Source organism: Spodoptera frugiperda, chromosome 8 (genome assembly GCF_023101765.2).
Source record: "Spodoptera frugiperda isolate SF20-4 chromosome 8, AGI-APGP_CSIRO_Sfru_2.0, whole genome shotgun sequence".
In the NCBI taxonomy this organism is placed as follows: Eukaryota; Metazoa; Arthropoda; class Insecta; order Lepidoptera; family Noctuidae; genus Spodoptera; species Spodoptera frugiperda.
This window is the reverse complement of record NC_064219.1, coordinates 4,244,626-4,271,668: the sequence shown is the minus strand read 5'-3', so window position 1 is coordinate 4,271,668 and position 27,043 is coordinate 4,244,626. Positions and strand designations below refer to the sequence as shown.

The window sequence follows — 27,043 nt, the reverse complement described above, 5'->3', positions numbered from 1 at the left end:
ACGCGGGTCATGGCCGTTCGTCAAGTATCGCGCGGTAACAGCTGATCAATACCGACGATTAAAAGAAGCGACCAGCACGAACACGACACGTGCAACGCGCGTGATAGATAATAACCCACCTACACTGACACTACAAACAATCGCGTCGACACTTAGTCACAAGAAGTAAAAACAACAGCAGCACAACATAATTGCCTAAAGACAACTGAGGGGCTTTATCCAATTGAACGCTGGTAAATCTTATCCCATCCTTTAAGTGGACAATAACAAAATGATCCTAGATAAACTCCCCCCTCCGTTTGAACTCACAGTCACATGATGTTGTTGAAATAAACGCGTGTGACGACGCACATATCTGAAGATGTGGACCGCTCGCCAAAGTTTGTTGTTATAACAAGATGCAAAAATCCAAACCGAAAACGCTTCACATTACATCTATCGTATATTTTTACTAACATTATATCATAAATCATCGTAGATTCTAGTTTTATCTGGTGTACAGTTGTTACTATCATGTAATAAAGTGATAAACGTACAACAATAGGCCGATAATGCAGTACTTACTAGACTATTCACATGTTCACGTGCCGATCACGACTCCGAACTAACCAACCTTGAACTTGTAAAGTGATTCATTTAGGTAACATTTTTATCCCAATTGGCCCATCTGCCAACTTTCTCTTTCAAACTTTTATGTAACCCAACTAATGATGGAAAGCACGTGTTCTTTCCAAGTTTTATATTCAAAGACATAAAGGGTCAGGATGGAAGGTGACGGATATCGATAACGAACTAAAATGAATACCGCCTTGGTTCAATTGACCGGGTTGCATATGTAATTGCTAACTGACACTGAAGTACGTAATGATAAATTATATGATACTATTTGTTTCGATATATTCCTTGTTACGAAGAAGAAACGCGGACGTATTTATTGGTGCCCACACCATTTTGGCTTCCCAATCCATCGGCAAGCCAAAAATAAAACCAGGAACCGGTTTATTTTGCATCTTTCAAGTTTTTTCATCCACTCTAGTCAACAGAAGTTGGCATTCAGCTGATGTCAGCCAAAAACATCTGTAGAATGAAACCACCAGACCTTCGGGCATCTATGAGAGGTCGAGGCGGCGATAAAAATACCGTTCAGACGTAACATATACGTCATCAAACGTGCCACTAAACAATAGCGTGATAAGGAAAGAATTTGCAAAGAAAGACATGAGGTATAAATTGAATTTCACATGCTTGAATGATTAAGTGGCTAAGTTCATTTAAGTTCATTGAATACCTATAAACACAATTCCATCTTTATAAATTGAACTTCAGCGGTGGTTTTCTACTTATCCATCTTTCTCTTGTAAAGTATTTGAGGTATCAATTAATATTTCAAAAGTCAAGACCTTTATCTCCTTTCCCATAATGTCTTTCAATAAATTGATTTTAACTATCTATAGTATAATATTCATCATACTTCCTTATGCGAAGGTTTTGTCAAAGCCTTCTATTACCATTTGTCCCTATTATCGGACATGGGGTTTTAATATTCTCACATTACGTGCCCAGACGTACGAACGCCGCATTATCCACGTTCTTGTTACGCTCGGATTATTCAAATTGGCACATTCCTAACCCTCTCTGTGAAAATTTAGAAATTTTGTGTCCTCAGCCATTTCTATCATCATCGGTTTTGGAACGTCTCGATGGATTTTGATAATTATTATCTATAGGAAATTTTACATTGTATCTAATAAATCTAATAATTTCTTGATAAGATTGTGTATCATACCATTTTTATTACAGCTTGTTATAATGTATTTATGAATCAAAGATGAACTGAAGTAAAACATGTTAATTCATTCACCGTTCAAGAGGCCATGTTGTATGGTGAATAATATCGTTTTCAAATATCGTTTGACGTCGGGAATCTAAAGGACAATGTAGATTGCAGTCTACCAGCCTTAACAATTGGACCATCCGCCCATGAAATTGGCGACCCGTATACAAAAGGTTTTAGATAGAATTGGGTTTATTAAATTACTTGACATGCATGGTTTGTATCTAACATATTCGACAGCGTTCATAAAAATCTAACCTTATTGTTAGGCTTCTATTCATCCGTTGTATCAACAAATTGTATATTTTATACTTAATCTATTGTATATCAATTGAATTCAAAACTGTGTTTGGAAAAGTCGTCTCAACAAGTCTTGGTTTTATTGTTATCCCTTGTTGATATCGTATATCTAGCCGCTGGCCACTATTTGGCAGTTTCTCATTTCTGTCCAGAGCGAGATAACAAGCGGCAACAAATTTTACGAGTGTCCAGAATTGTTTTGTGTCGCCCCGGGAATATTTACGTGCTCCCGCTACTCTCTACTTCTCTAGATTTTTCTAACACTCATGCTGCCTTACTCAGAGACTTGAACTATTCCTTAGTAACAATTTTGTTCCGAAAATAATTTCTAAGGACTGGGTTAAGTAACTCTGTGTACGACAAACAGATTACTGACTTCAGTGAATTCTGGGAAATTTAGCTAGATGATGCCGTATTTATACAGTCTAGTTCTAGATATTTGAATCCGACTGCGTCCTTTACTATTTTACTACTAAGGACGTTAACCCTCCAGACTTTATGTGCTATAAATTAAACCAAGATAAAATCACAATATTTTACTTATTGTAATATCTGGTAACAGTTCGTTGGCCCTTTTTAAAACAACTTTAATCTCGACCAGTATTGTTTCTGAACGTTTATGGTTACGAGTATTGCGGTACACTATTACATTGCGACAATTACAGTTTTCTGGAAATCTGGATTCACCATTCCTAGTCTGCTTTTACTGATATTGTTCGTTACTTTCAGTTTTATTTTTCCTTATTCAAAAGCCCATGCTCATGCTGAACTGGTCCCATTTCACCGCAAACTTGAGCAATTTATTTTTTCATAAAATCTTTTGTATTTACAAATATCTGTGTAAACTGTATATGTCACTTATTTATTTAGCATATGGAATAAATGGTTTTTCTTTCTTTCCCTTACAACATATACATCCTGTGTTTATTATACTTTACAAATTCATGCCCTGAATTACCTCATTACATTGTTGATGGTAACTCTCATTCACCGTTGATTAATGTAATTGGGTTATTCACTCACTACATCTTGACTAATTGGCAGTTGGCACATATTAATTTTGTGACATAAAAGTTAAAAAAGGTATTTTCATTTTAATTGCTGTCGTTAATGTGAAAACGTTTTTGTTCTGAGAAATGTGGTGATATTTTAAATGTGCAAACATTCTGTAAATCGTGATTCTATAAAATATCACGTACCTAAATCTTTATTGTTCGGTGTAATAAAATGACTTTATTTGCTCCTACGTAATCGACGGGAACCAAAGGTCGTAAAGACGGCGTGAAATTATGGACTGGAACAACAAACATTGTTAGATTTACTCCGTCCGCGCCTGTAACTTGCTTCTGACTTCAAAGATTTGTTGCAAAACATACCACAACCGATAATGTTAGCACCAAACAATATTTTCGATTTACTTCATGAACCATTTCTGGAACAATGTAAATTCCAAACGGTATCATCTACACACGTTGCTAAAGACAACATGAAATTAAATCAACTATGGACTAGAATTTATGAATAATGTAGTACTGAGGTACATACCCTCTGAAATTTTCATTACTTCACTCATTCTCCGAGCGTTGACTTCTGTCTCAGGTTTATTTTCCTGTCCTACTTAGCAGACTGGAGAGTTCTCGATGCGCTCATGTTATTAAAGCATAATTCACTCCCAGAGCAAAAACGTTTTTACAACACATTCAACCTCATTTAACTGTATGTTATGCTCATTTTACTGCTTTTTAATGACTAAGTTAATCATTGGCTTAATGTGAACCTTAATATGGTCCCTAAAATATTTAATGTTCCCTGAACTGTTTAATTTAGCGTTAAATTCTCATGCATTCACCAGAAACTTTTCTGTGCTGAAGAGTACTTCAATTAAATCGTCAAACATGACTTTAATAGCATCGTTCATAGAGAGAGATTACAAGTTATCTATTTAATTGAATCGTGTTTTGAAAACCTGTAAAAGGTTCTTAAAACAAACTGACCCTGCCACTGGATCTAGAGTTATCTTTCACGGAAACATCGCTTGCTACTCATAGTCATAGGTCATGTACCATTTGCAGCTAATCTTCAATTATCGTCATACACATTTTTGTTTTGCCTATATTTATAGTTAGATTAACCATGACTATGATAACATACCCTTGATGTTCCCGGACCTTCCTACTTCATGTTGCTTGGCTGTTAACCTGTTTGAACGGAGTCCGTATTTAGGGCACTTTGTTGTCTGTCAGATCAATCGCTCGCGCTTTGGATAATGCTCATGGATGAATACAATGTCTAAATGTTCGAAGGAATCAATCTATATGTCTTCGTTTTATTCTGATTTCCATGACCTATAAAATTAATATCATCATCAACATCATCGTCATCATATCAGCCACAGGACGTCCACTGCTGAATAAGGCTTCCCTTCTACTTAAAATGACGAAATTTTGGGATTTTCCAAATGTAATATTTTCAAGGAATCAATCCAAGAGTAGAGGTAGATGTCCTTGCTTAGTAACAGGAAATTCGTTGTTACATTACGTATCGATATCGACTGCAAATAATAATTATCAGTACAGTGTCGATGAATCATAATTTCTGGGATTATATTACAATGGGAGCGTTTACGAGTGTGTATTTCTTTATCTAATCGTAGTCTGACGATAGATACATACGTGGATATTGCTAAACATTTTTATAGAACCTGGATACGATATTTATAACTATCTCATTTAGTTAATCTTCGTCATTGGAACGAAACCCACACACAGCGAGAAAATATTTCTAATGCAGGAATCTTTTCAACAAATTGTAATCAGATTAAATGCCTGTGTCATCTCATACCGTCTTTTCATTTAAAGCTGAATAATAACATATGGGCAGATTCATTATATCCCAGAAACGAACCTGTTCATAAAATATTATACGCACTCAGGCGAATCTGGCGACTAACAGGCTCTCGAACATTAAACTTAAGCATCTATTATGTCCTTTAGTATAGCTATGTTCGTGTACTTAGTCAGCAAAGCCTCTAGTCGACAGCGTTACTATCAGGCGGGTTCGCATTACATGGCCCTTGGTTCGACGACCCTGGTCTGGTATTCGCTTTTATAGTTTCATTGTAGTACGTCGCATTATCCGTTGTACTAACTCCGCCCTTTTTCGCGTATCGTCAGTTATCGGAACAATAAAAAGGCACTTAAAGCCAAGGGTACACTTGGGAAAAATGTCCTGCGACACGTGTCGCCAGCGACTTTGAGCGAAGTCGCTGCAGACATAAGTCAGGTGTGTCAGGTAAAGTTTCGTGAAGTCGCACGATTTCGTCTGACATCGCTGTGAACATACGTCGCGTGCTGTCGCCATATATGTCAGCCGGCTTCTTCTTGACATGTCGTGGGACATTTGTCCCCTAGTGTATCCTTGGCTTAACAATCACATTTAATACTGAGATGTCATCTCTGCTTTCCGTATCTTTCATCTGGTTTGCAACTTTTTCGTAATAAAAATTTCATCGCCTCTTTTAAAGTTTGATAGCCGCTTTTTAGCACTTAATTCTTTCCATCCACAATTTTATATCTTTGACGAGATAATAAATGAAAGAGTACTTATTATAAACTTGTACTGTAGTGTTCACTGAATTCATTGTAAAATTTACATTGACCTAGTAAACGCTTGTACTAGTTTTAACGACTTTTCTAGTTTGTTGTGTGTAAGCTAAGGTCATTAAGTTTAGTGTTTTGTGTACAGGGTTAAGCTAATACCTAGACAACTTTCATTCTGCCTAGGCTATAGAGCAGGGCTTAGTATGACTAGGTATTTTTGCTAGTAGTTCTAGAGTGCCTTGTCATGTTTATTACGAAGCCATTACGTCTCTATCGAGTCGTTACATCGATTTCACTTTCGTGTTCCTTCTAATGAAATGTCTTTTATATTCCATCATAATAGAAATGTACCGAACTGTTTCTGCCAATGGCGCCATATTGCATTTGCAATGTTGTTTTCGTCGAGTCTATTTGGCATCGTGAATTTATAGGCGTTGCCTCAACGGAATGCATTTGCGGTTCATCGCAACAATTTGCTATTGTTTAATTATATCATGCACTCACGTATTTCGGTAGCAATAAAATTTATTTCTTTGTTTTTACAAGTGCTTGTTGCTATCCGCTGAACTGGCATTCGTCCAACTTTTCCGTTTAGCTGGACATAAGAATTTGCATCGGCTTAAGATCTTAATTACTCTTATGTAGCACGGTCTTGTTTTTAAAGTCATATTTTGTCTGGTCATCTACCTTTTATGGCGGAATAGTATTTTCTATCACAATAAGTATTTTATTTACAACTACTATAGCACGTCCTTGTTAATTATTCAGCAAGCACTTCACGTATTTAATTATCTTATATGACGTAAGCATACGTGAGCTATAGAACTGCTATGGAGTGGATTAAGTACAACATTTCTTTTTACGACAAAGCAATCAGCCTTTGCTCTTTTATCCGTCTGTATTTCGCGTGACTCCTTTCCTTTTGGGTCTTACGTTACTAACTCACGCCATATCCGTTCCCAGTAACACATCGTTGGTCGAAATAGTTTTCAACTTCTTGGGCCAAGGAGTACATTCTACACTTATTGGAATTTGAGATATTTCGTTGACTTGTTCAGACAATTTTCTCATTTGTCTGAAGAGTAATGGTAAATTATCTTAAGGTATTAATGTTTCTTTGAAAGACATTCGGCAGTTTACGATTTTAGTTTCAATATTTTATGGCATACTTATCTCGATTGTATCGGTAAACTTCTGAACAATTGTTATCCATTTTATCTCTCACAATAGTTTAGTACTAAATTGATGTTTGCTTACAAGTATGTGCTCAGCGATAAAGATAAATATCTTGTTAACCATAAAACATATAAAAACTTGAAAATCAATATCGTCTTAATCGTCATCTATTACTATTTATTTTGGCTTCCATCTGCCAAATATTATAGCTGCTGTATACTCACTCATATCGTAAATTCAACAGTTTTTAAAAGCCAGAAGTTTATTTTTGTATCAAACATTTTTCCTTCTTTTATATTTATGGATTACATTGCGTAAATACCCAGAGTACCATCCGTAACATGAATAAATGTGCGGCAGACGGACAGATAAAGGTTTGCAACTTTGCATACTTATATAAAAATGCTTGAACACCTACCATTTTTACGAAACAATTTAGCAAAATTTTAGGACGATGGTGAGGTTGGAAAAATAACTTCATAATTGAAATTTTCTGCAAGCAAGCTACGAATCAGCGATGTATACGATTAACCGTATTTTCCTCTTATACTTTTTTCTTGCTTTTTAATGGACTTGAATATGATTAGTTTAATTCCATTTCATTACTTAATCCCTCTGGAATTTCGAATGTATTTTTTATTTAACCATCATAACCCATTTTACATTTCCTGTAATAATTATTAGTCATAAATTTTGTACTTCACGCGCTACGGGACACTAAATAAACTATTAATCAGAGCCCTTTATACTCTCATCCATGAAAAATTGTTCCGACTTAATATCACACAGAGAATTAACTGGACCCAAAAGGATTGCTTTTATTAGGATCCTTGTGCTCTATGCCGACAAAATTAATCCTTATTTGTTACACTGTACTGGACCAAAAGCCAAATATTTTTCGTTGATCCAATATATATTTCTACCCTTTATATTGTTCTTATACATGAGAACTGTCGGTGACGTAAACCGAAGGTATACCGATTCGACTAGAGGTTTCGTGTCTTGACGGAAAACCGAAGCTTGTTATCTTCATCGTAAAATAACTCCAAGTGGCACAAAATCGTAATTTTGTCACTTGAATATCGATTTGTAATTGACTCTTCATGTTTATCATGCTTCCAACGGATTATTGTTCTATTTTGGTGTTGAATCAAAGTGCGCTTGAACTGGTGTTGTTTTCTTTCGACGTGAATAGTTCATGCTCTTGCCAGAAGTAGTGTTGTCAAAATCTAACGCGTTACTACGTTATTCTTAGTTATAAATAGTATTTTCTATTAAAATACATGTGTGTGGTATATTCATAGTAACTATTTATTTTAATTCACCGTCTTTCTTCTAAATCTCCGCATTCAATTTTATATCAGTAATTGAATTCTAATTTATGACTGGTTATCAATGGTCAATGCTGTACGTAGCTTGATTTTATTCAATTTAAAACGTAATTGGCACAATCGCGTGTACCTTGCGGCGTATAATGGCGTCTTGGGCATCCTTATTACGATCTGTAACTATATTATTTTCATTCACTATATTATGTTATGTGAAATTCTCAGAACCAGCTTTGAACATTTATTTTTTACTGTCTAATCTTTATTTCTTATTATTCCTAACGAAATTTTGTATTAAAATAATACTGTTATCAGCAGTAGAGTATTTGGAACTATCTACATTATTTTTTTTACGTCTATTTTGTTGTACACTGTTCCAATCGATTGTTATGTTTTAATTCCATTTTTGTATAATCTGCTCTTAATTCCAGTTTATTTCTCGCATTATTTTTGAGTTGTTATTTGCCAAGCCCATAGTTATCTTATTACTTAATTATTTTTATCAGCTAATCAGCCGTTAGTGATTCCATGACTGATATTTAGGTATGTTATTGATATGTTGCGAAGTATTATTATTCAATACTTTCCATTATGCAATTGAAACGAACAGCGTATGGCGAAATTGTCCAATCTTCGTAAACTGAAATCAATACCAATGTAGCAACATAGGGAATAATGGAAGTCAAATCAATAGCTAAATTGACAGGAGGAAATAGATTCCTACAAACACGACACATCAAAGCAGCTCAGATCAAAGTATGTTTGTATGTATGTAACATGAGTATCTTTGTTGCAGTGTTTTCGAAGGGGCAATGCGAGACTGGGCGCTATCGGTTCCTCGCCAAAACTGGTGGGTTCGCCTGGGTCCAAACCCAGGCCACCGTCATCACCGACAAGCAACAGAAGCCCATCAGCGTCGTCTGCGTGAACTACGTCATCAGGTAGGTCTAGCTATAAGAAAAAATCTTTATCATTGTCTATATGTGTTTCTCCTGTATTTTCAGTGTCCATTTCAGGAATATTAATAACAATTTTGATGATTTTAATAAAAGACTTGAATATATTAAGGTAAGTAAAGTTTTCTCTATTATGTATTGCATAAGGTTCATTATATTCCCTGTTATTAAGGTCAGGCTGGTCTATCGTCATACGTTTTACAACATTATGGTTTGTACATACAGGATTGCCAGTGTAATGCTCGTAAGCGACCATATCTTTTGCGTAAAAGCCTTATCGCGTCGGCTCAACCTCGTTTAGAGCACTTTCGTTAATTTAATAACTATCTATTTGCGAATTAACTAAGTTAATTTGTGTCTGGACTATAAAAGTAGAGACGGCATAAAACTGACGCTAAAGTTTCCTAGAAACGTCGTAAAATTTCATAACGATTCGATATTATATGTTGCCTTGGGTGAAAACATTATGCTAAATATTTGAATAAGTACGCGAAACCGTTATGCCTGAGTATTATTGCATAATTTGTTCCGCGAAGAACATCGGAAACGGTATTTCTTTTATTGTAATTTTCCATAAAATTTCACAAAATATTTTTAGCAAAGAGAGATAAATTACAACAAAGAAAAGATGCTTACCATGAAAGAAACTGAATACGATTCCTTTTACACTATTTATTGGACAATTTCCCAGTAACCCAGGTCCTTGAAACCCTATACGCCTGTATGGAATCTTACACAGAATTTACTCAATAAAACCTGTAAACCAGGAATCATACTTTGTGGATACTACATTTCTCACGAGTCAAATTGTAAAGTAGTTCGTTCAATATTAGATATATTCACGCTCCATATTGACTTATCTACATTTAACCCAGGTTCTATTGGGTTTTTCGTAAGACATATTGTTAGTTATAAATCTTTTTAGGCTTCGCATTTGCGATTATGTGTGTCGTTTAGGTCTTTATACGAGTTTCAATCTTGATCTTTTTGTATAGCGTAATGAACATTGCTAATGTCAATAAGTTCTTTTAAGAAAACATTTGGTTCATTATTATGGTTACCTGTGTTGCTATTTTTTTAATCTACGTAGTCAATGAGATAGTACTGCGATTCAAAAACAACTTAGTATCAGTAGTAGACTTTAATAACAGTTTTGGCAATCATATCAAACAAATCACTATGTGATAACCTAGTTTCGATTCTCGTTAATGTTATGAACATGTTCATTGTACGTTCGAACAACACCTGCCGTATTAACTGTGTGTCAGGGACAGCCATTTTGGCGTTTAGATCTCATCATACTCACACGACACTTGGCACGTCTGTAACTGAATTAGTTTTAGCAACATTGTACCAACATCTGTTTCTCTTCTTACATACGGAAAGGTATTTTCGTCTATTGTTTACTGCTTATTAAATATGCTATTTTCGTCCTTTGCTATACATGAATAATTTAATTCAATTCTATCTTTTAATATTCCTAAATTGGCAAATATTCAACTCATCTAAATGTTCGAGTTTTAATCGTTTGTTGTGATTTCATTATGCTTCGTTTCTTAGCTTGTGTAAGCAAATTATTTTAATTCAGTTGTTCTAAGTTTCTCGTCTAATATAAATTCGATTTCTTCTAAACTTCAGATAATAATTCCTTTTCCAGAAACCTCACCAACCTAATTTTAATTTATATTCAAAGATAATAACTGTCGGATATTAACTATAAAATTTATTACTTCAGTGTTTATTACGCTTTATATAAATTCCATCAACGAAAAATGTTATCTAATTTCTCATTCTATTTTCGTCACATCTTTAATCTCGTAAAAAGTATTTGAGCGAAGTGCAATTGTCCGTGAAAAAGAATTTTCCGATAGCTACTCTCGAGCAAATGACTGATATTTGATACGGAGAACTTTTTATTTAAATCAATTTGGATCGGCATATATTTCACAGAATTCTGTTAAAATCTAAGTCTAGAATTCAATTACAGTTATTGAATGTTTCTTCAAAACGTCTGTTTGTAACGTCTAGCACATTTCATTTCAGTTTTACGATGTTTTTTCTTTTATAGAGCTTTGTCACTTCAGCCATACTTGAAACAAAAAAATGTTTTTGTCAAACCTTCTCAACAACCATTGTTAATAGCATTTGTTTGTCTCAAATTGTGTTTATTTCTTTTTCTGTTTCACAGTTATTCTTATAATTCAATCACAGTTTTCTTCATTTCACTTCTGCATTGGTTGTGGAATTCATTTTCTCTATAAGTTCAGTGAGTCCCATCACGTTTACAGCCCACGATCCCTCCGCTTGAAAGCTGTTAACATTTTGAGGTCACGCGGATTGTTATGTGTTTTCCGCCTTTTTTGCTTTTTACATCGCTTCCACACTAGACCTTTCCATTTCATTATTTTTTGTGGCTTCGTCTAGATCAGTTCGCCACTGTTTATTGCAATCTATTTTAAAATCGATTTGGCAGACATCTATAATATTATGTAAGAACCATTTGGATTTGTGGGTGATAAAATTAACATTACTGGTTATTTAAATGGAAGGTCAAGGATTTCTCCGTACATTCGTAAATCTTTTCTTCGCTATCCATTCTCTGATGATAAATTATTCACTAGGGAACAACGACACCACGTTCAAGAAACTTACGAACTAGAAACTTTGTAAGACATACTACTACACTATTCTATTATAAAAAGAAATAACTATTAGCCCTTGTAACTGGGGACAAGCCAATTATTCTGGTTATCGAACCCAAATCGACTAAAGTATCAGTTTGAAAGAAAATTAAGGTTTTTAACTTCACCTTCAATTTTTAACTACACTAGGTGTAGTTAAAAATTGTGATTAAATAAAAAATATTCCGCATTACTCAATGTGTTCAGAGGTCACGATCACTTATCATTCCGTTCTCAAGATGCTAGTGTCGTGGTTTACAAACTGTAGGCCGTGAAAAACATTCATTCGTGTTTTGGTTAACACTTGCCTTATCTATTACGAACCGTGTGTAATGTGTTTGTTGATATTTAATTTTATTATCCGCTATACCGGAATAAACTACACACTACTTGACTACTAGCATATAATTTACGATCATGTCTTTATGAACTTTACGAAAATACACAAACTATCTCAATTTATAATGTAGACCAATATAAAGATCCGGAGCTGCGGACCACCTAGCCGGTTTACTGGGGCTTCGGCTTAAAGCAGGTGTAGGAACGAGGCCGGGGTGGTTTTTAGTCAATAAAAGTCTGGTCTCACTCAAGTTAGCAGAAGACTTCGAATGATTTCGCCCACTTCAAAAAAATAAAATAAAGACAAGTGTAGTCTTACTCTATTCGACACTTGAAAATGTGCATCTTTCCAACAGAAAGAGATTAAATAAATTAGAAAAGCAAATTACAAATCCTCCACAGCAATAAGTCTAACATTTACTTAATTGTGGTCTTTGTGTGAAAACATTGTAATTTTCTGAACGCCCGTCTAAAGTGAGAGAAGTTTTCTTAGGAATGCAATTAACAGTCTTAATTAACAATATATCTTTGTAGCTACAAAACTGGTTTGGTTAAAACTTAGATTCTCTTCGTGTTGATTTTACCTTTAGTTAGGAAATTAGTTTTATCATCATCTTTCGTTATTTAATCAAAATTTGAAATTGGGCTATAAAAATCGAAAGATCTGCTATTAAATCATCAGTAAAACCACCAAGTTTTAGACGATGTTATAACCTAGGAATACCGCTATCAAACAACAGCCTTTAATGTCAGTCATGTTCTCAGCTACTATTTGTCTCTGTAGCCCCACATAACTCAAGTTGGACAAAATTAACTTTGTATTTTTTCTGAACATGTAACAAAGGGTCTCCTTACATAAATAACTCGTGAATGTTTTTACACGTGTGAATTCTTCGTCAGCTGGTATTATTACTTGCTTTACCTCAATTCCTAAATTAGACTTTGCTCCTCTTACGCCAGCCTTGAAATTGTCACTATTTGTTTAATCATCATGCTATATCCTTATGATTCTTGCTTGATCATTCTGTATTCGTCATTATAAAGTCCTATTTCAAATAATCATCTTTATAAATCATTATTTCTGTTACGATTTCGTGTTAGGAAGATGATTTTAATGTAATCACTGTTTTTATGACAAAAACACAGCATCTTGATGAACGTGTACATAATCACTGATGGTAATTTGATGTGTGAAGCGTTTTCCTTGTATGTTAGGTTCAAAATCAACTTTTAGAATTATTGCAGCTTTGCGTTACGAATATTTTTCATGCCTTTACTTAAAGTTACTTATGATCGGTATAATTTGTCTATCTATCAATCTACGGTTGTCTTCTCCTTACCATCCATCAATACTTCCATTTACTTTTATGCCTAGACTTTCAAAGTTATAGTGAATAAGAGCTATTCCAAGTTCGTCATAAAAAGTCTACTTGACGACACCTCAATACCTACTACACAATCTGTACCTATTTATAAACTGGGCGTGTGCCGACACACCCATTTTTTTCGCCAAATCATACTCCTTCAGCGACATCAATATCAAAACGATTTGCATCATCTGTGACGTACGTCGGGAACACGATAAAAAAGCCTATTGTGTCATCGACTTATGTAGCACAGTGATTCTTTTATTTCACAATGGTAAATCAGATTTATACACGGAACTTCATATTATTTTCGTACCATTTTTATTTTTAAACCTACAGCTATTTATCATCAACATATTAATTGGAACTTTACAAATTAAAAAATCAAACTCAAGTAATGACAGATGATGTGATTGAGATTTGTTACTTATTCTTCCGTCACGCACCAGCACGTTTTATCACGTTTCAATACTCTCACGAGTTTCCTAAACAAACTTGACCTAGGGCTATAATGTGAAACTGCTAGCAAAACATTTTCTATTTCTTGCACTATTATCTTTAAGTACGTAGGTACTTGTATCTTCTTAATTACTTGTATTATATAAGTGTCAATTAATTCGTACTCATTAGTTCTTATTTCTTCAACTTATTAGCCATTAATTTAAATTAGCTTATTATTAGGTACGTTGGACAACGTTGATGGAAAATTTATCTTATCATCGTTAGCTACAGCTGATAGTGGACTGACAGTATGAGCATCAACATCAGCTGCATCTGGGGTTATCTCGGGTGTTGGTTGCTATGTCATTTATCCTCCATGTTTAATTTTCTATTTAATTATCTGTACTACGATAATATTATCTCAGTTACTATTGCATTTTAAACGTCCAATCGTCGCTCGTTACCAAAACCTTGAAAAAATGTTTTGGCTCTGTCAGCAAAACATAATGTTTCGTCCTTTGTTGGTTTAGGCTATGTTAATCAGGCTATTGTAAGTGAATTTACCCTCGTTACATAATATCTTGTACTTGTAGCACGTTTAGAGGGATTATTTACTGTGTTGAATTGTGTCAAGTTGGACTTAGAGGTGAAGTGAATGGGTCCACCTGTTGTTAGACATGATCTAATATGTTGTATGCTCGGCAGGGTCTTAAGATCTATTGCATGTGTTTTACCTTTATCAATGTTAAATCGTAGATTATTATCAACTGTTATTTCTTTATTATTTACTTTCGAGAACATATTTTCCTCAATAGCCGAAGCAATATCTTCATTATTAACATTAATTAGTATCGTTAAGTACTTTGTATGGCGAAGGTAATTGCTCAGTGAATGTGCTTAAAGTGCAGCGTTGGTGCGATCAAGATAATGCTTTAGTACAGGACCTTATCATTGAGATCGAGTACATGGCAACACCTGGACATTCACATGACTTAATATCTTTGTCGTGTGTTACATTGCACCGCAATTTATTTTCACACCGCATGTAGGTCAATGCGAGAACACGTAACTGTATCCATTGCATATAAAGGGACACACCTAGATTTTTTTCTATATTTAGCACTTTATGTCTTGGATGTGTTGTACTAAATATTAATTTGAATATGAGACAAACTTGTCTCAGACCAAAACTGGAAAAACTACTTAGGTAAAAACTCAAATAGTGGATTTAAACAATAATTTTGTACTTGATTCTACAAACAATGTCACCTTGTTTGTTTAATTCAACCGGTTGTAGAAAAAACGACATATTCCATTCCTATTATTGATTTTTCCAATCAGTATACCGTCTCGTTAATTCCATGGTCCGTTTTGCACACGTTTTTATCTTGTTTTTGAACACGGACTTGCTTAAATACAAATACTGCTTTATCAAACGTTGCATCATTGTTTAGTTTTAATAGCATAGCAGTTATTTTAACGATTGGATCTTATCTTTAGTTCTTAGTTCTAAGAGTTATTTATATATTTGCAGCTGTAGCACGTTGATGAACAATTCAATTGTTTTTTCTACTACAAATCTATTTTCTGCGGTAATAAAGAAAACAATCAAGTTTTCAGTTGCTTTTTTCAATTCATTATCGTTCGTTTAGGTATACAAAAGGAGCAATCTATTAGGATTGTTTTTGTTATCCATGTGAATTTGACGTTGTACCAATATTGCCTGGAAACTATGCGGAGCTCTGCGGTCGTCGGACGGTTTATGCAACTCCGTCGAGTGCACCGCTCCTCCCACCCTAGGTCGTTCACCCCACCTTCCTACTACCGAGTACCTACATAGGTACGTTGCAATTTTAGTTAAAGCTTGAATGAGACGCGTGGGTGTCCCGCTCCCGCCGTTTGTTCCTCGGCTGACATAATCTGAAACCTTTCAAAATGTTTTTGCCTTTGACTTGTGTTTTCAGCTAGAAATTCTTTCACCTCGCTTATATTTAGACGTTTATGTATCTTCACCTAGTTTCTCCAGCTTCATTATTGAATACTCTCACGAATATTCTGTTACAACCTCGTTTGAGTGAACCTTATGATAAAACTGCTTTACGAGTGGAAGTGGTTTCTAAAGGGTCAGCCGATGTGACGTCATCTCCGCCCTTTGTAGGCCTACTTATGTTAACCGTCCTTCAAAGATTTATTCGGGGTCGGTAGAGGGTATAAAACTTTGTAAATCTTCAGTAACATAAAAGACGATTTTATTCGTATTTGCTGCAGTAAAATCACTTTGCTACATGCTATAATGTCAGCGTTGCTTTGTTGAACTTTCAATCTTCTACATGTTGTAATAAAAGCAAATTTTCATTAGCTCGAGTGCCCATATCATTTGCAGACCCGTATCCAGATCGGTTGGCCTAATTCAAAAATACTGCATATTGACTTTAGTACGGGCATGTGCGCTTGCATGCCAACATAAACGAAATTGACGCCTCATTCTAAGGAAAAAATAAAATACCTGTGTGCTTAAACAGGTTAGCGCTTATATTTTAATTGATAGTAATTAAGAATCTTTGCCTTTTATATTTAATACTTAAATTGGACATCTATTAATGAATATAATCGTTATTAATATTATTATATTTGCCATGACGTCCAAAAGTGCCTTCCTGGTCTATTTGAAATAGATTTTGACTTTGGTCTAAATCTATACAGAGATGGCGATAAATGTTACCATGTGCTTTGTTGGTGTAATATTGAGAATAGTTGGTGTAATGGAAACATTTAACCTATTTTATTCTGATAGTCCCTTAATGTTCTTCAAATTACGAAATATGTACGTTTCCAAAAACGCCTTTTCCTGTCACGACCATTATTACTAGTTTATTTATTGAGTACCTACTTACAATTAACTATAGTTCTGTAGGTTCTGCACGTATCATTATCCTTATATTTATTTATAATTTGAGTTCCAATAACTATAGCACCTGGCTATGACAAATACAGCTATAAATATTAATCAGTGTGGTCGTTGACTTCTAATGTGATAGTTTTCAGAAATAGATCGATTAAAAATACAATATTCACTGGCGAAAGCGTGCATTTTCCTACCAGAATTCAACTTAAAGTGTGGGAGAGCCATGCTTCGGCACGACCGGAGTGATACCTTTGAACCCTTAAATTTCTAACCCCTAAAAGGCCAGCAACTTACTTGTAATTGTAACGCTTCTGGTGTTTCGGGTGTCCATAGGCGGCGGCGATTGCCTACCATCAGGTGATCCGTCTGCTCGTTTACCAGCTTATACCATAAAAAAAAACTGATTTAATTATAGATACTTTGCTTGTAGGAACATTAAATCAAGTTCTCCAATTTCATTTTGTAACAACGTTCTTATCGCTTTAACACAGACTAGATCAAGTCCTCTATACATTTAACAGTTTTTACGATCGTGAATCACTGTCTTCTGGTCCAGACGCTTCGTTTGTTATTTCACCGCAGTATTTTCATGAGCCCCCAAAGATTCTCGATCAGCTGAATCTGGCGAATCGTTTTATTTTATTATCTACCAAACTCCTTTCCGTTCTATCACGAAACCTTCATAAATCTCATCTTATGAATACATTTCTTTCTTTATGTTTGTCATTTTTTGATTTATTTAAACAAATATCGGTTTTGGAATATTCTGGGGTTGTTTTCCTAGAAAGTTGATATCGAAACTTCCTGCTGGCTTCGTGTAGATTAGATATTAGGGATGTATGGACAATTTATTTCTGTTTTGTCACCAGCTGTGTAATGTATAGCGTGCATACCTTCACTGCTCTCATTCTGTACCGTTTTAAAATTCATGATTGACAGCCGAAATGGGAGTGCACCGTTGTTCACTCCAGAAACATCTCTCTCATGTATTTGATATACAATATCTTTATTAATGTTTTTTTCTACCATAATGTATTTGTATCGTGATGACTACAATTTGTATGGATGTGCACTATTGTGCACTTATAAACGGTAGGCATAATTATATGCTTCGAAGCGTTTGTGATTACTTAATCGTTGTTTATATTTTTATAAGTATTATTATTAATGCAACGCTTGTAGATTCCTCATACGTTTGCATAATAAACCATGTTATTCTTTCCTGTTAATGTTGTAATTAAACTGAACTTAATTTAAAAACATTGTACTAATCTGGTAGTGTATAATCATCGATGACAGTTATGTATGGTGAAGACGATGATGCAAGCTGTGTGCAATGACGTCCGAGTCACGTAGCCCGTCAGAACAAGCCGGTGTTGGGGGGTGGGGCCGGGTCGACGGCCAACAAGCGGTCTCCTTTGCCCCTAATTGCACAATAGCTTGCAGCTCGCGAAACGCAGCGCAAATTTCACGAAACACAGCTAAGTTGCAACTCGTAAGCCAATTAGCATCGCCATCTTGAATACAATATGCTAACCGCCATAATTGTCAGCCATAATACTTCTCCAATTAATACTTTAAAACTTGTTTGCCACGCTGTCACTCGCCAAACACGCCTGCGGTTATTTAATCTTGTTTAAGTAAACTTTGGTAAAAACTGGGACTCTCAAAGCGGGACAGGATAGCATTCTGTCACGTAACACGAGCTCTCGGAAGTTCACTAGTCACTCCAAAAAAGTGAGAGCCACAGGATCGATATGAAAACGTTTCGTACATCACGTAGGCACTAAAATTCGCAAAACATGTGACGAATCCATCTATAGACATAGTAAAACTAGTATTTTAACAGTACGTACGTGCTAAGTATCAGGAAAACTACCGATTCTTATTAATCTGTTCTATTAATAGATGTTGCTGAGGTAAACGAGAATCCAATAGCGTAATCAAAAATGCTATTGAATTTAATTATATTTACACCTACCCAAATATTTTATTATGGTTTGATAATAGTCAATTACTTATTCTCAAAATAATTTCAGAATATTACATCAGACGATTGCGAATAGTTGTAAAACATTGAAGTTAGAACTGCGCACGCTCTGCCATTGAAATTCACACGACACAACCGTGAGCAGTCCCATAGCGAACAGTTCACAATTGCAACTCCTACTGTAGTCACCAGTCACATTCAGATAGACAGACATAAATCAATTGGACCAAGAAATTGCCAATGAAGACATTTAAACCAATATCATAAAGTGTTAAATCCTCCATAAAATACGATTTTACAGTGCAATAAATTACAATATCATAGTTCGGACGTTAGTAGCTGGGGCCCCGTATCTGGCATCGTCAGGGTCCATTAGAGCTCGGTGTTGAATTACGCGGCTAAATTGTGGAACAACGCGGCTTCATCGTCCAAACGTATCGTGTATCGTGTCTGCGTCTGCTGGTTGATGGATTGGCAAAGTGAACCTATTCATTTTATCAACAAATACCTTGATTGAGGCAAGTGTTTCATGTGTACTGATATAATGACTATTGGTCGCCTTTTCTTCTTCTGCTGGTTGGCAAAAATAATTTCTGTTTTGTTCTTTATTTCATTTTGTGTTCTCTGTTTTGGGAATTAATTTGAGTGCTTAATTTTATGGAGAAAATATCACATTTTTCTCAAAATCAAATCATAACTTGTATTTCAATTAGTCCATACATGAAACAGGCTCTTTTGATTTGTCAGTCGGTTCATCATTGAAGCTAAGATTCGTATGGAGAAGAAATAGTAAAAAGCCTCATGAATTCATATAGTCCCATTGTGTAGTCGAGGAATGCTTTCATTACTTAAGTCGGGACAAAAGTATGCCATGCTGTTTTCGTTAAAAAGGTGTTTATTAAACACTGCCAATATTTTGGGAGGTGTACCTATCTTCATCATCTTTAAATCCGTATAAACTGTTTATTTGATTCCGAAAATCATGATAAACATGAACACGTGTAACGTGCTAAATCGATATATCATAACACTTTTTTTACTACTGCAAAATGAAACAAACTTAAATAGGTCTCGGTAACCGCAATGCATGTTTTCTGAAACACTCATTGCATAAAGATAAGGTAATAAGATTGTGTAATTAAACTGATAATGAATAGTGCACCAGAACTAATGCACTCAAAATGTTACTTATATTTGAACAGGAAACAAACCGGGTTTAAATGTGTCGCGTTCATTGGCCTGTCCGGGAGCCATTGTTCTTAAAATAAGTGCTTCACAACTTATTACAATAATAATAATTCGAAATCGATCAACAACTTCTAAGGTTCAATTCCAATTAGATTTCGTAACTAGGGCATCGTTCATAACTGAGTGGACTTGAGAAATATTATACTTAATAGTTTCTAAAATCTCAATTGCAGAAGCCCCATGTGTCTTGTTGTTATGCCGGTAACTTTTTGCACTTCTTATCAGCAGTTTTATGAATGGGATATCAGTTATCAGAGCTCTAAACATCCCGGCCATGTGGGTATCACTCGTTAGTAAGGTGATATCGCATTAACCTGTTCGTGATCGGCGCCACTAGAAACACCGGTGGTTCGTGAACTCGATTATAAGTCGCGTGGCTGTCGAATGCGTACCGGCTATCCTCAAAAATTTATCATCAGTTGGTATCGCGCGACGTTGTAATGTATGTGTTTAGGTGGGCCGCGTCACGAGTGCGCCGCCGCCGCCGCCGCGCGTATCATTCGTGCTACAGACTTCGACGCAAACGTACACCCTACGCGACCACCCTACCGCCCCCGACGAACTCGCGCTCCCGATCAGCTGTTCGCTGTATATTCTGTAACACGCCGGCGTCTCTCAACATAGACAAACTTGTTTAACAACACATCGATACGCCTATCGCATCATGGTAAGGAACAGTGCGATATTTAGTGACTGTGAATAGTGCATAAATAGTGGATGTGTTCTCGTACTAGTGCCTGTTTACTATAATCGTGATATAATCAAAACATAGACGATTTTAATAGCAGAAATATTTACGCTGATTGAAACGATTGTGGTTTAAAGCTGTGACAATTCGATAAATAAGTAATATCGCAGTCTTCGATCGATTGAATTTGAAGCGAAACTTTTCCATTAACAACAATGACGATGTCTATATTCTTGCATTCAGTTCTCACTAAACATTCTACTTACATAATATTGATTCCTATCTTCATGCTGTGTTGGCATATCGATTTTAGGAAACGCACGAGGTTCTTGCATATTGTGTTTATTTGTTTACTAAAGTAAGTGAAGCTTGGTCGTTTTCGTGTGTTTTAATATTTTTATGTGAATGCATTCTCGGAGCGAGTGGCGAGTGCGTTTGCGCTGATGCGCCTTGTCAGTGTGTTGTTTGTGTGAGACCCGCTAATTTTAGCGGTACCCGTCCCCCGCAGCCGTCAGCTCGGTTACATAAGCGCGCCACCGAGCCGGCCTTGACTCCCGCGCCGCACTTCTACTCGATTGCCAGCCCGATATGCTGATTCTCCAACTTGATTTAATTTAAACGACCGAGATCTATGTATTACAAAATTGATAACTTGCATTATTGAATCACTTTCGGTAGCTGCAATCTCCTCATTGTGGATGTGGACCTCCGCCAGCTTTAATAGTCGCTTGGAATTCTGTTTGTATTTCTCTGTTGATTTAACAAACAAGTGGCCACCCTGTTGGTGACTTGCAGTTTAGTACACATTGTTCGCTGCCGGCTCAGAAAACATGGAGCTATGGTAATTGTATGACCCTTCACAACGAAGTGACTCGATAGAGTGCACTTTATCAATTTATCGTTCAAAATTTCCATAGCGTGCCTTAGAAAGTTGGTCTGACTTAGATTATTAATTTAATTTGAGAATTTTTATCTTATCGCCATCTTTGTCGCAACTAATCACCAAATATTTATCAATTTTGCGTCTACCATGTCTGGCACGTAAGATTCAGACACATCACCTCACACGTAAAATGACTAAACGATCAAAACAGGAAAATCAGACTTCCTTTTATAAAATTGTAACTTATAATTTTCCAGTGTCTTGGGTATGTTTACAAAGTATTGTAACAGAGTAACGTATTTAAGACAATTGATGTCCAATGAGGCTGATGTGTTAGGCGTCACGAGTCGACCTCGACCGTGGAACATGTAATTGTTGAATTGCGTTGCCCATTGAACGGTATCACGGTCAAGGTTAGCGAACAGCTGTTCTCTATTTCTTTGTATCCAAATTTTTCAGTTACGAAACGTTGTTACTGTAATATCTTTTCTTAATCTTGGTTTATTTTAGTGCATTAGTAAAGAAATCTTATCTCGTTATCTAATAGATTACTGTTTCTATAAAAACATCGTCCACAAAAATTGGCGCTTTCGTTAAGATAGTAATGAATTCTATTTTACAATCGTATCTATACGACTTTTATTACAATACAATGTTGCTCCAAAGACCTCCAAGGAGCTTCATTTAATGTTCAATGTAATTTATCGAACGATTCATTTAACTTCAATAAAATTGAGCGGGTTTTCCGTTCAATTGTAAATTCAACCAAAACACTGTGAGTCTGTGACATTTATTATGATTGTTCAATTGTCTTCTGTTTAGTAGAAAGCAAGCACAATTTTGGGAACGTGACATGTTTCGTAAAAAATAAATCAACCCAATAAAGAAAATAAACTAAAGTAAGAAGAAAATGTTACGCGTTACGTAAAGTTTTAGGATAGTCTCATCGACATTAAATCTGTCTGCTGTTGTAACGTAGACACATAAAATAGGTGATATTTCGGCGGTGTCTGATTGCTATAAGACGGAGGATCTGAATCTGAAGCCTTCAATCGATAGGCATACCTCGTGGCTCTGGTGCGCGCGCAACATCCCTTCTCGCACTCCTGGTGAATGGCCGGTCTGGAGAAAACAAGGGGTCTGATCGGGGGTGCGAGGAGCAAGGTCGTTTGCAAGGCCGCAGTTACTACCATCATTACATCTCTTTCCATCCCAAAACATTGCCAGTCCGCCATCTCACTCCCACAAAATTCACTTTCGAAAACATTGCGTAAATGCAAGGACCAAATAAAAACACTCCCCAAGCACTTTCTGTCTAGCCTACGTTATGTCTGGATTCAGTGTTTCAGACGCAATTTGATAATGGAACGTGACGTTATTATACTAGACATAACTGTTTGGTTAGTGGATGAGCCGTGATAAACTGAAACTGATGACTAAAAAGTTGCGTAACGAAAAATAAACAACTTTTAATTTGAAATCGGTTCATCCATAAAACCTGGAAGATTTCTGCTACCTGATACATTAGATGTTACTACTGACTACTTAGCTCTGCCTAACACTAATTAGTGCTCATTATTTGTAGGTATATGTAATTTTCCATCGCAGACTTTATTTATAGTGTCAATGAAAACTTGAACCGTAACTATTGTCAACAACATTTTATCGCCTAAGTATTTGCGTATCAGTATCAGTGTTGATTTTGATATCATTGACGCAAATATGTTCCGCAGGGCCAATGTTTAGGTTATCTGATCGGGGGATGTTCATTAATTAATCCTAATATGTTCTTGTTATCGCTTTAATAAAGACCCATGAAGATCTATCTGTGCAGAAAAGGTCGCCAAATAGGAGTCTCGGGTATATTTCCCCGGCCCATTTCGCGCACTTTTGTCCCAACCCATAACTTTTCGCAATACTGCTAGACAGTTGGAAGTTAATATAATTTTAGCTTTGCTCTCACTGCCAATAAAAAAGGGAATTTTCTTCTTTAAGACTTTAAAAGCAAGACTTTTTATGAACATTATTACTTTCTTGTGGGCTGTTAAAAAGAAAATTTGACGTCCCTAAAAATTACATTTTTGGTGTAACGAAAAGAAAAAATGTTGTATAGTTCCTATTATTATTATTATGTAACCTTGATTTACTACAGTTTGCAAATTATATGATTAAAATAATTGCTTTTATCGTAATCAAACCAGACGAACATAAAAATACCTTACTGAAGAATATCGAATTAGGTTGAATTAGAACAACGCACAAAAGCTGATCTTTAATTATATCAATTCCTCGTCTATTAGATATTGTTGTTTAGAGACGTAACATGTAGATAATCTATTCTTGTTCGTCAGTACATACAATGTTTTGGTGGGATCTCGTTATCAGGTATCGCTACAGTATGGTCAAACGGGAGTCAGCTGTGGGACAGTGCGCACGCGTTGATTGATGACTCTCCTCTCTGTTCGTGTACAGCTTGTTGTGTTATAAAAATATCTTCGTCGTTTGTTCCAACGTCTTCAACATAGACATGTTAATTGTTTGAACAATCCTAATTACCTCAGGTACGGATAATAGTGCATCGTTTTTCATATTTCCTTTTTTCACTTTTATTACATCAGCATTTCTATTCTCGTGTCCATTCCAACTTACTATTAAATTAATATACCCAGTAACAGTACAATTGTGTCTTCTAATTTTATTATTTCCCCAAGCGCTAACAATTTTAGCTATTAAGCTAATGTTAACTTTATCCTTTTGACACTTTCCTTGTTTGTGGTTCTGAATCATGTGGCTTGCATCAACTACCATTGGCAGAGACTAGTCTAGACGTGAAACAAATTAGTGTTTATCCATCTGTAGCATAATGTGTGACATCGAGCTCACATGTAGTGTAGACCTACGTCAACCTTGAATATTGTTGACTGATTACAAGCTATTGTATATCTTACACCGCGACGCCAAGATGTTCTAACTAGTGTACTTATGTACTTCGCTATTCACACTTCCCGCGACTTCATACGTATTCAAAACCGATTACCATTGGAATGTTTGATTCTCTCTTGACTAATGACCGTGCAGTTTACTTTATAGTCCATTATACCAAGGCACTTGTATGACGTACATCTCATTTATGTTCATACGTGTTGACTGTAGACCATGTCACTCTATACCCACTGTGGCCGTCGTGGCCTGTGGGGCCAACATTGTGTTATCATGATCCTTGTTTTCACAGTGGCATCGAGTGCAAAGATGACGTGTTCGCCGCACACCAAGTGCAGTACGCGGACTTGAAGCCCTTGCTGGCCCCAGCGGCGCCTGTACCCGCGCCCGTGTCGGCTTTGAACCAATCTGAGCACACACCAAACGGCGCAATAGTCGCCATCATAAATCCGGAGGAGAAGCGTCCTATACCTGTCACAGAGCTCATATTCGCTCCGCGAAAGAAAGAAATGAACAAAGGCTATCTCATGTTCTCCCAAGACGAGGGACTTACAAGTGAGTGGCATAAGAACTTCCAAAGCTTAGGTATCCGTTGTTGCTATATTAGTTGCCTGTCATGTGACAGGATTGCTTTGCTATACATTTGCTGTTGATGTGATAATAACATTCGAGTTGTTTACAGTGCTTAAAGACGAGCCGGAAGATCTGACACACTTGGCACCCACTGCTGGCGATGCTTGTATACCTCTAGAGAATAGTCCCTTCGACATGTTCGACGAGTTCATTCTGAACGATAACTACTGCAGCCTACTGGGGGATGATTTGGCTAACGCGTCGCCGGTAGACTCTTTAACGCCAGATTCATTATTGTTGTCTTCTCCCGAGCCACAGGTAGGTCAACATTTCATTAAGTGTTTTAATATTATTTTATTCATTTTTACTTTTATTGGATTCTCATAATATTAATGTTTTCAGGAAAACGATTCGTCTTGCGAACAGTCCTCGTTGTTAACAGAGCTGTCACTTGATGCATTTGACAGCAACAGGTCAGATAATGACATTGATGATGGAAATTCTCCCTTCATCCCGGCCAGCGATGAGCTGCCGGTCTTGGAACCAGCAGTGATGTGGGGTGCCTTGCCTGACAATGTAAGCATGGCAAGGCCACAGCCCACAGAGATGCAGACCACCTCCCCGGCCCCCGCGCTGCAACGCCTATTAACGGCCACCACCACGGGACCACCACCACAAGATCTCATAACCAATATTTACTCTGACCAAGGTATTATATACGGCGTTGCTCATGGAAAATTATATTGTTTTCTAATATCTGCGGTGTTTATAATACAAGTATTACCTTTAACAGGATTACTGCCAATTAGGAGTGTGTCGTCATGGGATACGGGAGTCAAGAGAGTAATGAAGCAAGAACAGGAGCCGTGCGCAAAGCGTATAAAGCGCAGCCCGTCACCGGTCCAGTCGACGACGCCGGCACAGTCGTCCAGCGTCCTCATGAACCTCCTGGTGAGCGGCTGCGACGTCGACGCCGGCTACATCTGCATGGTGCAGTGCCGGCCGCGACAAAAAGCAAAAGCCTGAGGCGATCGCCTCCACGACTCTAAATAAACTGTGATAACGCGCGTCCAGTGTTCAAACTATTTGCCTGTATACCAGTGCTATCTCACAGAACTGTCTGGTCGGTTTAATACGAATTAATGTTAAATACAGTGCCGTCGATACTTGTGATATTACCGTATACATGTACCAGTATCTGACTGAAAGTCGCATTGTAAGTGGCGGGAGTCCTACGAGACAATAAGCGTCGGCACGAGCCAGATTAACGTCTGCCGAGGCAGGGCTATAACGTGAGACGGCCAGTCGAGGGGACTTAGGGCTAGGGCTGGTTAGCTTAGTTAATCTTCCACGGTCTTGCAATCTCGTGCTTGCGCCTCGAGGCGTATCAGAATTAGTTTTAGATAGGTTTAGCGAACCTACGATTTAGTTTAATGGTGTATATTTGAAGCAATCGTTTGTTGAGTTTAGTGGATAAGTTGAACGTGCATATCGTGTTGGTTATGTGAAGTATCGGTATCGTTCCTAGGTTACTTAGTTACCGCGAGAGGCCCGCCGCGCACTCAGTCTTATGTTCGTAGCTGGAACCCAGTCAATATTAATAGTTTTAATATTAACCCAGTACTCAGAGGTTATCGCTATTTATTCGTTACTGTAAGTTACGTTAGTCGAGTAATCTTACTTCACATCGATATAGGTTTAGTGATGTTGTAGTATTGTTCCGAAGGTTATGTATTTTGTTGAGAGTTTGTTGTAGCGTGTGCTCCCAGGCAGTATGTGTCACATTTCACTGCCA

The 27,043-nt window shown here is 36.5% G+C and overlaps 1 protein-coding gene across 11 annotated transcripts in view; it reads left to right on the top strand.

Annotated features, from left to right (window-relative positions):
• The window catches only part of LOC118275745 (hypoxia-inducible factor 1-alpha), a 104,523-nt gene that overhangs the window by 59,338 nt on the left and 18,142 nt on the right, over nt 1-27,043 (top strand). For 2 of the 11 annotated variants that reach the window (XM_050695371.1, XM_050695364.1), the window contains exons 7-10: nt 9,034-9,178; nt 24,968-25,260; nt 25,358-25,566; nt 25,651-25,957. In XM_050695371.1, the coding sequence (XP_050551328.1) occupies nt 9,034-9,178; nt 24,968-25,260; nt 25,358-25,566; nt 25,651-25,957 (954 nt within the window). Of the gene's footprint in view, nt 1-9,033; nt 9,179-24,967; nt 25,261-25,357; nt 25,567-25,650; nt 25,958-26,041; nt 26,200-27,043 lie in introns of all 11 variants that reach the window. The other 9 variants (XM_050695368.1, XM_050695373.1, XM_050695372.1 and 6 more) reach the window with 7 other exon arrangements.